Source organism: Pseudorca crassidens, chromosome 8 (assembly GCF_039906515.1).
Source record: "Pseudorca crassidens isolate mPseCra1 chromosome 8, mPseCra1.hap1, whole genome shotgun sequence".
NCBI classification, from domain to species: Eukaryota; Metazoa; Chordata; class Mammalia; order Artiodactyla; family Delphinidae; genus Pseudorca; species Pseudorca crassidens.
Genome location: NC_090303.1, coordinates 21,287,133 through 21,304,722, shown reverse-complemented (window position 1 = coordinate 21,304,722; position 17,590 = coordinate 21,287,133). Strand labels below are relative to the sequence as shown.

Genomic DNA, 17,590 nt, shown 5'->3' with positions numbered 1-17,590 from the left:
TTGGCTTACATTATTTTCCATGTAAAATTTCTATTTAAGGACAGTAGTACCCTAAGGCATTTCAGTTCCAATTCTTTGCATGGATTCTACCGTCTGTTAACAGGTTCTCTGAGTTCTTTTTGATATGCGTATTATTATGTATGAAGATCCTTTAGAACTGTCCATAGGGATGTTAGGGAGATTTATTTATTTTTTCTTTAAAGGCTAGGAAAGAGGATTGGGCAACTACTGCATGTGGCACCAATGCTAATTTGCACATTTTCCTTTTCAGAGAATTATAGCCTTGTATCACGCTTGATAAGGTCCCTCTATCCATATGGCAGAATCCTCTTATGAGCAGAACCTGGGCCTTCTGTTGCGTCGTTTGTTTTTATAGGCTCAGGCAGTTGAAGGAATAGAGAATGAAAGGAACCTAAATGCCACATCTAATCTAGCTGTGTGCCCTTGGGTAAGTCACCCAACTGTGGGTACTGGGCTTCCTCTACTGAGCGAGGGGTTGGACTAACTGCTTTCTAAAGCCATATTTAGCTCAAGTGACAACATTGTAACAGTTAATCCTGAAGGGACTGACCTGGTCGATTACCCAGGGACTGTAGAAGTGCCCATTTTCAGATGGTTGCCACCAGCGGAGACGTGTAGAAGCAGAACGGGCTTTCAAAGGTATCTCCAGGGCTATGTACCTGCCCACGTTGCTGGAGTTGCTGAAAAGGAACTCTTGAAGGAGACTCCATGAGAGGCCACCATTGAGAGAATATTGTAGAAGTACAGGTTGGCTCCTGGGGTCTGGAACACCTTTACCACATCCCAGTCTCATGAAGAACTGCACAAATCTGATACGAGTAAAATCTACTGTAGACTTTTACTTGAGTGAAAATTCACACCATTAACAAAAGACAAGTGCACAGGATAATAGGGGGAATGTATAGCTTTAACGAATACCATGATTTAACGAACGTCCGAAGCAATTGTTTCAAAGCCTGACTTCCCTTTTTAATGTGAAAGGGAGTTAATACAATGTGAAGTCTGAAAAAGGGTATTCTGTACCCATATTTATATTTGGCACTCCTCCAGAGGGGAGAGTCTGAGGGAAGTGAGCATTCACTGCACCCTCTGGCTATTCTATAAGAAGATGGGAGGGGTCCAAAGGCTGTCCAAGTTTGGGAGTGTCTATTGCTATCTATTCAAGATAAATTTGTATCCTTGTCCTTAGTACCTGAAACTGGAAGAAAGTAATCAATGTAGTTTATGCCGTTTATTGGCAAAATCATCCATTCCCTGGTTCTACCAGTAGTTTTCCAGATCTCATATTGTTGGTTTTGTGAGACACATTTAAATTCACCAGTTGTAGCACCTCCCTGTGAGAGGCCAGGCATCTTTTGCAAGAGGTGTGTCAAACCTGAGCCTCTTTTCTGTGTTTTGCGCCAGGGGCAGGAAAGCATGACTGTGGGGTGGTGGTGGTGGTGGGCTGTGCCAGGCTCTGACTGTTGCTGGGTCTGGGATGGGTGATACTGGCCATCGAGAACTGTGGCAGTCAGCCAGTGGCAATCTTCCCAGCTGGCAGGGAGGTGGACAGAGTGGCAGCAACCAGCTGGGGTGCCAATGAAAACCAGCTCACATGTTATCTTTGGCAGGCAAGCTGCTGGTGCCTGGTCTGGCCGCTGTGCTAGCTGGTAATGCAGAATGAATTTCACATGCAACCCAACACACATACCCAATTATGGATGCGTGTCAAACATATGAAATATATTGGGGCTTACGATAAAAGTTAGCAGTTCCATATATAAAATCATGCACTCTTCATGGGTTCCTCCCCTCCCCCATCTCCACTAACTGGGCATTCATTTACCTCATAACCCTGAGAAAATTGGGATTTTATATGGAGGTCAATATATGCAAATCTTATACAGCATGCTACTGAGATGAGATAAATAATGGAGCTTTTAACATTGGATTAATGACAAAAATACATGGTTAGTGCCTTGTGAAGTTTATATCTATAAAAACAATAATCATTTACAGAGAAACACTTTTAGCACATTGTCTACTTGTATTGGGAAAATGGTTATATTAATTTATAGATAAACCATGTTAGAATTATTTGGAAAAATCTAATAATTTCTAAATTAGAGAACTCAGCTGCCAATGATAAATCTTAAATAAAGAGAAACAAACTACGTGCATTAAAATAGGATGGAGATAAATAAAATCTTGCTTTCTATAACTGTAAAATTATTGTCTCATAGATAAGAGTTGTATTTTCTATGAAGCATGATCAAATTTATAATTTAATAAATGAAAGATTTAGGAGGAAGAAGAGGATAAATATGTTACAGTGTATGTTAAGATACTCTGGAATGTTTCAAAAGATGAAACATGATTTCTTTGTTCACTGGCAAAAATAGGTCAGGGTTCCATTTTATACATGTTAAACTGTATTTTCTATTTTACTGGCTAAGTTTTTGGCTCATCAAATGATCAAGGGATACACATCTTGACAGGACATAATCCTCTGAGCCAGTTTAAAATGTTTGTTTCTGAGTGACTGTGCTCAATTTAGAAAATGAGTGCTTTGAATGTATGAGCAAATCATTGGAAAGAAATGCTTATAAACAATAAGGCTACACTTTAGATGTTCTTAAATTGCTAGTGGATATAAAATTAACTGTGAATAATTTGTGCATGTATTATATTTCAATTAAGCTTTCTCCTAAGAATGGTAAAGAAATTCTACATAGTCCAAGTGCTAATGAAATGTATTCTGTAGAAGGTGGATAAAGATGTAACATTACTTTCTTGAAGTTAAAGTGAGTTAAACGTTGTCATTTCCTGGTCATCCACCATGTAGAAGACCAGGTATAAACCTCTGTCCGTTTAGCTGTGTTTCATTTCTGATCCAGTTATTGTTCAAATCTCTCTCAGTTTTAGAATGGAAATTATATAAATTGTGTCTTAATGGAGTCTTTGACAAGAGAGAAGCTCAGCATTTACAATGGAAGGCCTTGTCCTTGAGATCTCTGTTTCTTTCTGATCTGATTATGTTCTGCTACTTTATATTACAAGGTGGCTCTTCAACAGCATTTAAAAATGATTACCTAGCATGTGATAAATCCAGATCTCGTGTCATCAACATGCGTAAGCCATCTTCATTGAAAAAGAGGTTGTTTCCACTGGAAAGGATTCCACACTTCCGAGATGGCTTTCCACCACTCATTAATAAGAATCTATCAGATTCTAGCTGACCTGAAAAAAGTGGAAAATGTGGTTTACCTATGACCCCAAATACAGTCATATTATTTTTTTAAAGGAATTTAGTAAGTGCTTTGTGCAGTTTTAAAATATGAAGTCATGAATATTGAAGTCATATATTTTGGGGATAAGAAGTCTCTTCAACATTTTAGCTTGTCTGAACTGTTTAACGTTGGCTGTATGATTTAAGGGTCCACATGACAGAAGGAGGAGGCCTTTTCCTGAGTATCTACGGTCCAGCCAAATTGTTCCCTCCTTCTGCTTCTCTGCACTGCAAAACAAGACACTGGCTCAAGTCAGAGTGGTTCAGCCCAAAATTTAAAAAGGGTAATGAGACCTTTCCACTGGTCTCTTTACTGTGTCCTTGCTACTGAGAGGACAGTATCAGGCCAGTGTTATATAATATTTTAAGAAACACAAATTTAATGGGAGAAATTTCAGTATAATTTAATATTTCCTATTAAATAATGTCTTTCAAAACCAGCTTGCCAATCTCTTTAGATATTCACCTTCGATCTAATTTACTTTTTTGATTGTGGTAAAATGCACATGACATAAATTTTGCCATTTTTACTATTTTAAAGTTAATGATTCAATGGCTTTCAATACATTCACAATGTTGTAAAACCACGTTGTGTTGTGCTAACTAGCTCCAAGAATTTTTTCATCACCATAAAGAAAACCTTGTACCCATTAAGCAGTTACTGCCCATTTCCCCCTCACCCAGCCACTGGTAACCACTAATCTTTCTGTCTCTATGGATTTGCCTATTTTGTGTTTCATAAAAATGGGATCATGACATGTGGCCTTTTGTGTCTGACTTCTTTCTCTTAGTATAATATTTTCAAGGTTCACCTATATTATAGTATGTATTAGTATTTCATTCCTTTTTATGGCTGAATAATATTCCATAGTATTGATATACCTAAACCTAATTCTAAAATATACCTTAAAACCATAGATACATTATAAAAAATTTACAGACAACTTGGGAAAAAGAAAAAATCTTTTTTTTCTTTTTTTTTTTTTGCATTACGCGGGCCTCTCACTGTTGCAGCCTCTCCCGTCGCAAAGCACAGGCTCCGGACACGCAGGCTCAGCGGCCATGGCCCAAGGGCCTAGCCGCTCCGCGGCATGTGGGATCTTCCCGGACCGGGGCACAAACCCGTGTCCCCTGCATCGGCAGGCGGACTCTCAACCACTGCGCCACCAGGGAAGCCCAGAAAAAAATCTTTTAATCTCACTATCCTAACAGAGATAGCTATTACATTTATTTAAGACTTGCTCTTGTGAGAATGTTTTTCCAGTATTATCAGAAAGCATATCCAATGGATATACAACTAACTGTGAATAATTTCAATCATTAGAGCACGTACATTTTTCTACTTTGTCACGTATCTTCATACATAATGACATTAGATTCTAGGTATAACTGAGGTGCATAAAGTGACAAAAGGCTGCATAATGAGTTGGTGATAAAGCAATGACAAGAATTTATATTTCCGGAAACTTGTTCCTTCTACCCAAGATTAACCCTCTATAGGCATTTCCAAAATTATCATTGATCAGAAATTACATGTGATAGAAAAAAATGGCTAAAATAGCCTTAGTTCTTCTCAATTACGGTCTTGTTCACTCTCACTGACCATTGTTTCAAGAATGGAACCCTATGAAATTCAGAACTAAATGAAGCCTTGGGTGGTCCCAAACGTAATGATAAATAATGAAATATCAGAGTAGAACTTAATGATTACTTCTACATTACAAATTGTGCTTAATGTATACATTCTTTCACAAAACTACATAGATTTTATATGAAGAAATTACCTTCAAAATCATCCTTGAGAAAATCAGGATTTTTGGTGCTTATTTTACAGGTTGGACCTGAGTAGCCAGGATCACATATACACTTGGTTCCATTGATACAACTCCCGTGTCCGTTACACATCTCTTCACATTGAGGACCGATATAAACATTATCAATGGCCCATGTCACTGGCTGAGAGCCAGCAGGATAAAATCCTTGGTACCATCTGAAACGCACAGATCTGGAAAAGAGATACAAGCCCTTCAAAATCTAATCAACACATTAATGTAAGTAAGCACATCTGATCAATGAGCAGTGGGCAGTTACTACCTCTGCACCACACTCAAGAAGTACAAAACATGGTTCAACATTTCAGGACCATAAACTCCATTCCTCAAACTCCAGGATTTTGCCAATAAAGTTCCTGCTTTCTATAAGCCCTTCCCAATCCTACCACTATGTCGAAGTTCCACTTGAGCTTCCACCTTTTTCTATATTGACTTTTCTTGGTAAGGATTTTTCCATTAAATACTGTCTATGTTCTACATAACTAATCTTTTTTTAATGGAGGTAAAATTCGCAAAGTATAAAAGTAATAACTAACCATTTAAAGTGTACATTTTGGTGGTGTTTAGTACTTCCACAGTGTTAGCCAGCTATCACCTCTATCAAGTTCCAAGACACTTTCATCACCCCAAAGGAAACCCTGTGCCCATTAAGTATTCTCCCCTACACCCAGCCCCTGGCAACCACTAATCTGCTTCCTGTCTCTGTGGACTTACCTATTCTGGATATTCCATATAAATGGAATCATATGCTATATGAGCTTTAATGTCTGGCTTTAGTCACTTATCATAATGTTTTCAGGGTTCATCCATGTTGTAGCAAGTATCAGAATTTCATCCTTTTTTATGACTGAATAATATTTAATTGTATGGCGATATCAACTTTATTTATCCATTCATCAATTAATGGACATTTGTTTTGTTTCCACCTTTTGGCTATTGTGAATAGTCCTTCTGTGAATATTCGTGTACAAGTATTTGTTTGAATACCTGTTTTCAATTTTTTTTTGTAGAATCATAGTGGATTTGCTGGGTCATATGGTAAATAACTCATCCTTTAATTTCTCTCTCTTCCATAATTTTGCTGGAATTTCCATTATTATAGTTACAGCTGGAGGTATTTAAAAGCACACCTATTTGCCTCATTGGCTATGAGCTCCTAGAGGCCAATGCTCATAACTCTTTCTTTTTTGCACCCTTTCACGGTGACCAGTACAGTGTTTCACACATAGCAGATGCTCAATGAATGTTTCTTGAATGTCATTTGTTATGGAAAGCCTTAAAAGCCAAACTAGGGTGTTTTGGATTTTATCCTATTGGCAACAGAAAGTCCCAAAAGATTATTTTAAAGAGAGGAGTGACAGAGTCAGATTTATTTTTAGTTCAATGTCTCTTATTTCTTAATTTCTTTTTAAATGAAACACAGTTTTCCTTTTTAGGATGATTGTCCTATCGTGTTGCTGACGATAAGTTAGCTCCTTAGAAATAACCTACATATTTAGGTAGCAGTCCAGAAATAGTTGAGTATATTTTATTACGTACAAAACTCAGTTCAAAGAAAATAGACTTTATTTCAGAGGAGCTAGATATAGAGATGGCATGTGCACTCATAGTTGTACCCTGTGAATCTGTCCAATTTTCAATTATATAGAAACCAAATTCAGAATAGTTCTTTTTATTTGAGAAACAGAAATTAGAAGTCAGTATTAGAAGCATTTACTAGACTTCTAAAGTTTAGCAGATAGTAAAGCAGATGTCCCACATATAATTTTAACCCTAATTTCATTGTTTATATCAAGACTCCAACTATATTAAGCTGCCCCCAAAATGCCAGTTCATAATTAACTTTTATTTTCTAGTACCTGTCAGAGTTTAGTCTTGGCAAGAAGCACTTCCTACCTGTTGAACTTTCAGTCTGCTGAGCTGAGGGAAACGGCTGGAGTTTTCCTTTGAACAAAGCCTACCTCGATTTTGTTTGAACTTCTTATTTATTCAAATGTTCTGAATACAAATGAACCACCTTGGTTGGATATTTATTATTGTTCACCTGTCTTGACACAGAAACTGCAGGCACTATGATAAATGGACTGAAGGGTCTGGTTTCACTGTGGTTCCCAGTCTGCTGAAATCTTATTTTGAAAATTTCTCACTGCCACCCTCCCTGGTGAATGTCAGCATCTGTTCTCCCAAGCCAGTGGTACCCAAAAGAATCTGTTTTTTTAAATGTAAACTTAAAATTTCAAGCACACAGCAGTGTTTTCATTAAATAGGGGTTTTGGTTGACTCATTATGAAACTGCATAAAGCAAAAGCAATTAGGAAGTTTTAAAGACAAAAAGACTCTAAATGAAAAAGACACAAGGGTGATGTGAATAAAATTCGATGGAAGCTCAATACTTATGCTGCAAATGTGAACTGACTATATGTAAAGGCAAGAAACAGCCATTTCTGCACCTGAAACATTTAGTATAGTTTTTTGGTACCTAGTGTCCTGTGAGTACACAGAGAAAGGCAAGTTAAACACGGGTAATATATTTTTTTTAGCATGTAGCACTTGTGCCATTATTATGTACCATGCTGAATACAAACCAAGGCATGGTTCATTGAATTGGAGAAAATTTAACTTTTGCCTTCCAGCAATTCATGTCTGTGTGGGTCTTAAGAAGAGTGCTAATTGTTTTCCTGAAATAAGGACTAGACAACACTTCTAAGGCAAATTCTTCTCTTTGCAGAAGCAGTTGAAGGCAGTTTGAAAGGTAGGTTTACACCACTGTGAGAGTGGGCATGCCTCCTTAACAGATTTACTTTCCTTTCATAGAAATGAAAATCACATGGAATGTAAATAACATGACGGTTTAAGTTCTGTACCTTTATAATTAGAGGAGGTATATTTTAAACTGACTCCCAATATACCAGTCAGTGAAAATACAGATGTCTGCATTTCTCTCATTCAAATTACATCTCCATGCCTTATGTGTAAGCACAGCCTAGTGGACAAAGCCAACTGGTAATGATGCAGGCTCCATGATCCTGGAGCACTGTCCTGGGGTGGGTAGTTTCATTTAGTACCTCTGGTTGGCAGTGACTGTATATCACACGCCTTTAAATCGGATTATTTTCATGTGGGAACTTGCGGAAGCAAGTCTCAACTGTTAAGACAATCTAAAATCATGGCCTTCACCCTATCTTTAGGGTTGTTTTCTATTTAATCTAATTCTTAGCTGAGCAACTGGGAGAAATTAGCGGTCCACTAAAAAGGAAACCTGGAGCTTTTCACAGTACCATAATGATCATGGGTATTGGTCAAAGGAGCCGAAGTGATTGTTCATCCAGCCATTTTCCCCTGCCTGCACTGCCCATGAGCACAGATTTTTGGAATTTATGTTTCTGTTGCAACGCTTGGCCTTCTGGCTGTAGCTGATTTGCTCAGATTTTCTTTTCTAGAAATGTAGAATTAAGAGTTCCAGAAGATGAGAGCTGGAGTTTGCTGACTGACGTTAACATAGCATGATAAAAAGGAGGATCATGAACTCCTTTTGCTGATGCCCCCAAACTTCCTGAGTGGAGTCCATGCTCTTCCCCAGTATTTTTCTAATAAGTTCTTCCACTTTTTCGGTAAGCCTCTCTATATTTCTCTCAACATATGATCTTAAATAACACGACTGATTTTGGATAAAAAATTTTTCCTGAGCTATTTCCCCCTGCTCAATTCTGCTATAGACAAGTTCACACCCCACCCCCAAACACCCCAATAGCAGCTTTCTGGTTGTGCTGGCTGAGTCTTCAGCTCTATTTATTCCTGGTCTTCAGAGATTCTCCTTGCCTCCTCAGCTGTCACTTCGAAAGAATCTTGAGGAGAAGGGCTTCTCTGGTGGCGCAGTGGTTGGGGGTCCGCCTGCCGATGCAGGGGACATGGGTTCGTGCCCCAGTCCGGGAAGATCCCACATGTCACGGAGCAGCTGGGCCCATGAGCCATGGCTGCTGAACCTGCGCTCTAGAGCCTGTGCTCCGCAACGGAAGAGGCCACAACAGTGAGAGGCCCGCGTACCGCAAAAAAAAAAAGAATCTTGAGGATGTTTTGCTTAGTAATGCTTGTTTTTAAAAAACAATTAGATTTTCTAATAGAATAATATCCTGGTGTAATAGTAAGAATTAATAAATTACTTACTTGATAACACAAAATATTAGTATTTAGTAATCAAATTATAAAAATTTTGCTAATGATATGATGAGGAGTGAATGGATTTATGTTCAAAGAGAATGAAGACTTTTTTTTTTTTTTTTTTTTTTGCGGTATGCGGGCATCTCACTGCTGTGGCCTCTCCCGCCGCGGAGCACAGGCTCCGGACGCGCAGGCTCAGTGGCCATGGCTCATAGGCCCAGCCGCTCCGCGGCACGTGGGATCTTCCCGGACTGGGGCACGAACCCGTGTCCCCTGCATTGGCAGGCGGACTCTCAACCACTGCGCCACCAGGGAAGCCCTAGAATGAACACTTTTGAAGATTCACTTTCACCCTTTTGGAAACGTAATAGGTGTTAGCAGTTTTGCTTGAAGACTCAAGACTTCTAATTATGCTGAGTTTCACATCAGGAATGTAAATCTATCTCCATCTTGAAAGTATGATATTAGTACTTCCTTCTTTTTTTGGCATGCCCTTAAGTTTTTATTCTGAGAGAAAAGACAAATTCTGAGGCAGACTGCTTTGCTGACTTCCTCTCTTTGTTCACTTATACTATTAGTTTTATTTTTTTGAACTATACTTTTCATTTCTATTGGAATTGAAGTCCTTTATCTCCAAATAGCTTTTCAACAGAAGAGTCAAATATATGTAACAAGAATGCTGAGAAAGGTTGAAAAAGTAGAAATGCCTGGGGAAAGAGCACTAATAAATTTTTTTTTTTATGAGACACCTGGAATATTCTGCAGGCTTCCGTCCTCCATATGTGCCCTCTCCTTGCACGAAAGACATAGGCAGATGTTCGAAAGTAAAAATTCTAACTGCATTTATATTGTGAGGTAGGGAGCAGAAGGGAGACAGATTATAACACTAGGGAAACCATATTTCTGTTGCTTCCTAACTGATCTAATAAAGACCCATGGGGATATGAACCCCAGGACGGGGTGCTGCCCAGGGTGTGCTCCTTTAAATCTATCTTCAAACTATGAATTAGTAGTATGTCAGTTTCCTATGTTTTAAACATCCACTGATCTACTTTCAGTGGAGAACTAAGGAAGAAATGTAAAGTGAAAATTTCCCTGATAAAGTGGCAAGGCAACCATGACATCACGGAGAAAACTGTGAAATGAGAAGAACATGGTGCGAAGCAGCAGGTCCTTACCCGCAAAGGTGCAGCTTCCCAAAGTGCACAACCTCCCTCCTCCAGCCCTGGGTGGTCCCCGCATAGTAGGTGCTGCTCGGGTGGTGCTCTGTGGAGCACAAAGAGCTGACATGGCTGCTGCTGTGGTAGCAGAGGGGGAGCAGCAGGTGCCAGGTTGCCCCAAAGTCCCTGGAAAATTCCAGTCTGACCGGATCAGCAGAGGAGCTATCAGTTGAGCATCCGACATTGATCTTGGTGAAGAAGAAAAAATGATACAAATTACCTCAGAGCAACAAGCCTTGAAATGATTCACCACTTCATTATTTTCTCGAGAGTCCATTTTCCTGGGAACTGTCTTGCTGAAATACTTAACACCATGAAATTCTGTTTTGCCTGAGTAATACTGCATATTACTTTTAAATAACACTTTTTCATAAAGAACCTCAAAGGGCCTCATAAAAAATTTACTTTCCCTCATTTCATAAAAAGCTAGGAAGTGAATAAGGCAGAGGTTGGCATGGAATTCCAAATTTTACCTTTAGCCCACTTTCACTGCCAAGCCAAGCAAATCGTAAGGAAAAGACTGCTTCCCTAATCCTAACCGTTAGCTTTTTTTTTCAGACTGCTGGATGGAAAGAAGACCTTCTACTTTCCTTCCTGTGATACCTTCAAATAATCCCCAAAGTACTGAACATGGAGAATCTTCAGTATGTTTTCAGTCTTAAAACAGACAAAATACAATTATTGTCACTATTTCCCTGGCATAGGGAGAATATTCTCTGAAAGACCTTTTTAACCATGAGGGAAATAACCACTCCACTCCTTTTTCATACTTTCAAGTGAATTAAACTAAAACTTAAATAAAGCATGTGATTCTTTCTATGAAAAAATTTTCCCACTTCCAATTGGGGTCAACATTTTCTTGCTGTCAGAGCAACCAGATATATTTATATAATATTTGTTGTTGTTGAACTTACTCCTCTTACCTTATGATGAGTAAACTATTGACATTTGATAAACTTTTCAGCTATAGGCATTTGTCTCTACCTAGATTCTTCTGATAACAGAACTCTTGAAAGGGCCACAGGGATTACTTTTTATTAACATTTAAAGCATAAATGTTAGAAAATATAACAGAAGGTTATATAAGTAACTTAAAATAAAATCAGAAAATATAATAGAAAGCTTAAAATAGAGAATAATTTTTCCACTAAGGCATCATTTGGTCTCTGACTTTAAGATGAAAGAAACAACTCTAATTTAGAGTATGCAGACAGTTAATCTAGAGCAAATACTCAAGCTTTTTGATGAAATTAGGCACTGTCCAATGGTTGGTATAGATTTCAGCTATGAAACAAGTATCTTCAAAAGTTAATGCGGGGGGGGGGGGGCTTCCCTGGTGGCACAGTGGTTGAGAGTCTGCCTGCCAATGCAGAGGACACGGGATCGTGCCCTGGTCCGGGAGGATCCCACATGCTGCGGAGCGGCTGGGCCCGTGAGCCATGGCCGCTGAGCCTGCGTGTCCGGAGCCTGTGCTCCGCGACGGGAGAGGCCACAGCAGTGACAGGCCCGCGTACCGCAAAAACAAAAACAACAACAACAACAAAAAAGTTAATGGGGGGCTTCCCTGGTGGCGCAGTGGTTGAGAGTCCGCCTGCGATGCAGGGGACATGGGTTTGTGCCCCGGTCCGGGAAGATCCCACATGCTGCAGAGCGGCTGGGCCCGTGAGCCATGGCCGCTGAGCCTGTGCGTCCGGAGCCTGTGCTCCACAATGGGAGAGGCCACAACAGTGAGAGGCCTGCGTACCACACACACAAAAAAAGTTAATGGGGTCCTCCCGGAAGGCCTTGGGGCACAGCGGTCCCACCCCCTGTGCCCAGAATAGAGCCCACATTTCCACAGAGCTGGAACTCCTGGCTCGGGGTCTCTTCCCTCCACTGTCACTGAACTGCCCCGGAGCCTGAGGGGAGGGCGGCCTCACTGAGGCTGCCGGCTCTGGAGGGGCCCCTGAAGCCGAAGCCACGACAGTCCTGGGGACCGCGGGCTGGATCAGTCATCCTGGGTTAAGCCAGCTGCCATGTCATGAGGACACTCAAGCAGCCCTAAGGAGAGATCCATGTGGCAAGGAACTGAGGCCTCCTACCTACAACCGCGTGAGACATGAAAAAATGTTCAACATCAAGAATTATTAGAGACATGCAAATTTAAACTACAAAAAGGTATCACCTCACACAAGTCTGAATTGCCATCAGAAAAAAATGTCTGCAAACAATAAATGCTGAATGGGTTTCCGAGAATGGGTACCCTCCTATGCTGTTGCTGGGATGTAAACTGGTAACAGCCACTAATCAGAACAGAATGAAGGTGCCTTTAAAAGGTAACAATTGAGCTACCATATGATCCTGCCGAACCACTAATGGGCCTATAACCCGAGAAGACCAGAATTCAGAAAGACACAGGCACCCAAACGTGCACTGCAGCGATATTTACAATAGCCAGACATGGATGCAACCAAAATGTCCATCTACAGATGAACAGACAAAAAAGAAGTGGTCCATGTACACAATGGAATATTAGCCATGGGAAAGATGAAACAGTGCCATTTGCAGCACCACAGATGAGCCTAGAGATAATCATACTACACAAAGTAAGTCAGAAAAAGAAAGACAAATATCCGATGATATCATTTACTAGTGTTATCTAAAAAGTGATACCCATGAACATATTTCCACAGAGAAAGGCCCATACAGACTTAGAAAAAGGTGAAAGGAATGGAAAAATTAGGATGTTGGGGTTAACATGCATTTAATAATTCATATAAAATATATAATCAAGAAGGACCTAATGGATGCCATGGGAGGTTTACTCAACGCTCTGTTAATGACCAACATGGGAAAGAGTCTAAACCTGATTAGATATATGTATACGTATGAATGAACCAGATTCTGTACACATAGAACAAACACAACATTGTAATCAAATTTATTCTGATAAGAAATAAAAATTAAATTAAACAAGAAAAAGAAAAAAAAAGTTAATGGGAATTCCCTGGCAGTCCAGTGGTTAGGACTCAATGCTACCACTGCAGGGGGCATGGGTTCTATCCCTGGTTGGGGAACTAAGATCCCTCATGCCATGTGGTGTGGCCAAAAAAAAAAAAGTTAATACTATTGAACCCTAGCACAATGTACCTTTGGTTCTGCTGATTTTATCTAAGCTTTTGAAATATATAAACGTTTTTCTTTTATACATTATTAGTTTGCTGTCTTGAAAAATATGAGTCCGTGAATATTCATGAAATACCCAGAAATGATAAGAAACAGTATAGTATTATTTTATCTGTAAAATTCATGACACCATGATAAATATTATATAAATGTGCTGGCATGGTATAGTTACATTGACCTGGATCCTAAGTAATATATAAAAATTGTGACTATAATACTACTAGAATAGTATGGTCCTTTTCATTTTTATAATGTTTGAAATAAGCTATTTTGACAATTTCCCATTGTAGTAGGTGAGGAGAGTATGTCATAAATAAAGGAGCAAAATTCAGAAATAAACCTTAGTAGAACAATTGGTTCTGCTAATAAAAGTGAATTATGATGTAAAATCTCTTTTGTCCTTGCACAAAGATGGAAAGTCATAACGCATGAAATCATCTGAGACTTTCCTCCTCTTTCCTAGCTTTTGTTCAAGACAAAATTTAAAGCATTTCTAATAGAACAAAATCAAGTACCTCAAATTGTATGATGGTGTTCTCATTCACATTCAGGTCACGAGTAGTAATGGAATGCTCACCAACTTCATTTGAAACAAACACCATAGCTGAATCTTCCTCGCTGTTATACAAGAAAACACCATTTAGGCAAAAGATCATTGTGACCTGTATAGAGCAGGGGTTTTATTTTTACCTTCTCAATTAAGTACTTACGGTGCTCCTTTGGAAGAATATGGGCAATAAAGACCAATGTTACCACCAGGGTAGAAAAACCAATTGTCTTCTCTGGGCCCAAAGTCAAAAGTATCTAGAAGCATCACAGGGTTGTTTAAATTATTTCCATCGATGATGAAGTCATCAACAATCCAGATTTCTTCTTTCTTACCTAAGGCATTTTTGGATAAAGCAAGTTTTTTCAATGGTGAAAATCAGGTGGACATTTTTGCTCATTGGAAGAAAGTAAAGGACAGAGGGAACTCAGTAACAACCGATTAAACAAATGCCTTCTAGACAAAGAAGCACAAACTATGTAAGTGTGTTTACACGGATTAAAGTGTGAAAAAATTAAGCTTTCAGGGCTATTAAATTGACACTGCACGGAGCAGCTTCAGTAATTTCAGAAGGCTGGTAAGAGTCTGCTGCCCTTCCTGTCACAGCGGTGCTATGGACCCTCCACCGCAAGAGTGGGCTTTGAGTTATGCTTTCACGGTTTAGGGGACTCTGTAAGATACCGGCATCTGTGAGGATGGGTGGTCAGCCTGTGGATTTAGTACTGAGTTACACTAACTAGTCTATTCATGGAGTAACTCAGGACTTTTTAGAGTCAACTCATGACTTAGAATCATGCTTCCTTCAGGCTGAAGGATCATGGCCATTATAACACTGGCTTGATGCACAATTTTATTTAGGTGTTAAAAACTACACAGAAGAAAATATTCTGTGTTATATAATACTTTATTTTCCCCTTAAAGCGTCTCAAAACTTGTATGTTTAGTTGAAGATATGTGGGGACATACAGAAAACTAGGAAAATCACTCCTTAGGCTGTCAGAATTTGACTCAGCGACTTAGGCAGGGTGTTTAAGGAAGATATAACTGAGCAGATAAGAAGGGTGAGCTCAGTGCTTTTGTAAAGCATTGCTTGGATTTAACTGGAAACAAGGTGATAAGACCATACGAAGCAGAAACAAGATTCCTCAAGGATGCTTTTTCACTGATTCCTACTTTTAGTAGAATTCTTACAAAATATAAAAAAGGATCTGTAAAGAGGAGCCTGTAGAAACAACCTGATGATTTAAATGAAGTCACATGTGCCTCTCCCTCTCTAATCCTATCACTGCTCTAATCCTAGTAGCTTTCTTCCCTTTTCTTATTTTGGAAGCAGTTGGTGAAAACAATGAAGAACAACTGGTGAGCATTCCAAACATAACATGAAGACAACTATCCTCTGGACTGTGAAACTGGTTGCATTTCTTTTTTTTTTTTTTTTTTTGTGGTACGCGGGCCTCTCACTGTTGTGGCCTCTCCCGTTGTGGAGCACAGGCTCTGGACACGCAGGCTCAGTGGCCATGGCTCACGGGCCTAGCCGCTCTGCGGCATGTGGGATCTTCCCAGACCGGGGCACGAACCCGTGTCCCCTGCATCAGCAGGCGGACTCTCAACCACTGCGCCACCAGGGAAGCCCAGGTTGCATTTCTTTTTTGGACTTTTCCTCAGTGATTATACAAGATTATTTTTTCTGTTCACGGTAAATTAAAATTATTTTTTGACTTACTAGTTATAAAGGAAATGTTCAGGTTAAATTTTAGAGATGGAAATACATCTTTCTTATCCATTTCTGTGTTACCTCTGCAAAGAATCTGCTTAATATGACGTCTCTGTGCTTACTTAGGACATTAAATACATAATTTGGTAGAGTCTGGTCCTTTATAATCAGTAGTTAGTAGAATTACAGGAAGCAATAAAACATTATAAATTTGTAAAATCCTTCTCTGTAACCGCCATTTGAAAATACTGTTAAATTATACATTCACGTTAGCTTATCACTAAGGCAAGTGTATGTGATAAGAATATTTTATCTCAGGCACTATCTGCTTTGTGTCAGTCCCTCTCACTTTGTCACGGCTTTTGCTGTAATGCTGTTCTATCTCACTAATGAAGTGCCATACTCAGAAGAACTATGGGGACTTCCCTGGTGGTCCACTGGTAAAGAATCCACCTTCCAATGCAGGGGACACGGGTTCGATCCCTGGTCGGGGAACTAGGTTCCCACATGCTGCGGGGCAGCTAAGCCCATGTGCCACGACTACCGAGCTCACGTGCCTCAACTAGAGATCCCAAGTGCCACAAACTACAGAGCCCATGTGCTCTGGAACCCGCGTGCCACAACTAGAGAGAGAAAACCCGCACGCCACAACTAGAGCGCGCCACAATGAAAGATCCCACGTGCCGCAACTAAGACCCGAGGCAGCCAAAAAAAAACCCCCCCAAAAACAAAAACACATAAATATTTTAAAAAAAAGAACTATGTATTCCTAAATGAATTCAGTAAAAAATGTAGTTACAACTGATGAATACCTAATGGTAGAGGTGGATTAAATTTTAAAAACCTTCGCTCTGTGACAGTATTTAGCTGTATTTACATCAAGAGAACTTAGGAGTCAAGCCCGAAGACAATACATAGTCAAGTATGAAGATAAAGATATATAAAGCTAAATATTCCTTGCGACTCCTCAAAAGCGAAGCATGTAAAAGGTACTGTGGATAGAGAAGCCACTCAGCTGACAAACCCTGCCTCCACACCTGAGGAGCAAGCATGCTAACGTGCAGCAGTCAGTTTTGATCACAGGAGAACATGTGCATTTTTACCATTGTTATAAGGTTGCCAGAGTCTGAATCTTGTAGCGTTGGTTTGGGCAGTGTATGGCAAGGGAACATTAATGAAAAGTATGTTGGTCATTTGAGGAAAGTAAAATTCATCCATCAGGTGCCAGGTGATTCCCCCATTCGCGGAGAATTGTAATAGAATAGAGTGGGACCTCTCTGGGGTACCTAGAAAGAAGGTAACAGAGGCATGAACACATCATTATAAAAATGGGGAAGTGGTATGATCTTAGACTATTTTTTTTGTATTGATGCATAAGCTGACTTATATTCACATAGACACCTTAGAGTCCAAATGCTTCTGAGGCAACAAAGTGATGATGGGTTGGGATTTCTGTATAAATATATCTCAAAACACACACCAAATCTTGCATTTTCACACAATAGTATCTCCCTCTTTTTCTTAGATATGAACACATATCTTTCTGTATTTCATCTAGGAAATAGTACATCAAAATTTTTTTATTCTGTAGGCATCACAGTTCTACAAAGGGCCAAACATTTAAATCCCAGAATACACAGAAAATCTACTTGAGAATTTATTATA

The 17,590-nt window shown here is 39.5% G+C and overlaps 1 protein-coding gene across 4 annotated transcripts in view; it reads right to left on the bottom strand.

Annotated features, from left to right (window-relative positions):
* The window catches only part of RELN (reelin), a 521,022-nt gene that overhangs the window by 65,284 nt on the left and 438,148 nt on the right, over window positions 1-17,590 (bottom strand). For all 4 annotated transcript variants that reach the window (XM_067745999.1, XM_067746000.1, XM_067746001.1 and 1 more), the window contains exons 38-44: window positions 17,029-17,211; window positions 14,375-14,546; window positions 14,180-14,282; window positions 10,458-10,687; window positions 5,074-5,294; window positions 3,093-3,240; window positions 572-830 (exon numbers count right to left, since the gene is read on the bottom strand). In XM_067745999.1, coding sequence (XP_067602100.1) covers window positions 572-830; window positions 3,093-3,240; window positions 5,074-5,294; window positions 10,458-10,687; window positions 14,180-14,282; window positions 14,375-14,546; window positions 17,029-17,211 — 1,316 coding nt within the window. The remainder of the gene's footprint in view (window positions 1-571; window positions 831-3,092; window positions 3,241-5,073; window positions 5,295-10,457; window positions 10,688-14,179; window positions 14,283-14,374; window positions 14,547-17,028; window positions 17,212-17,590) is intronic.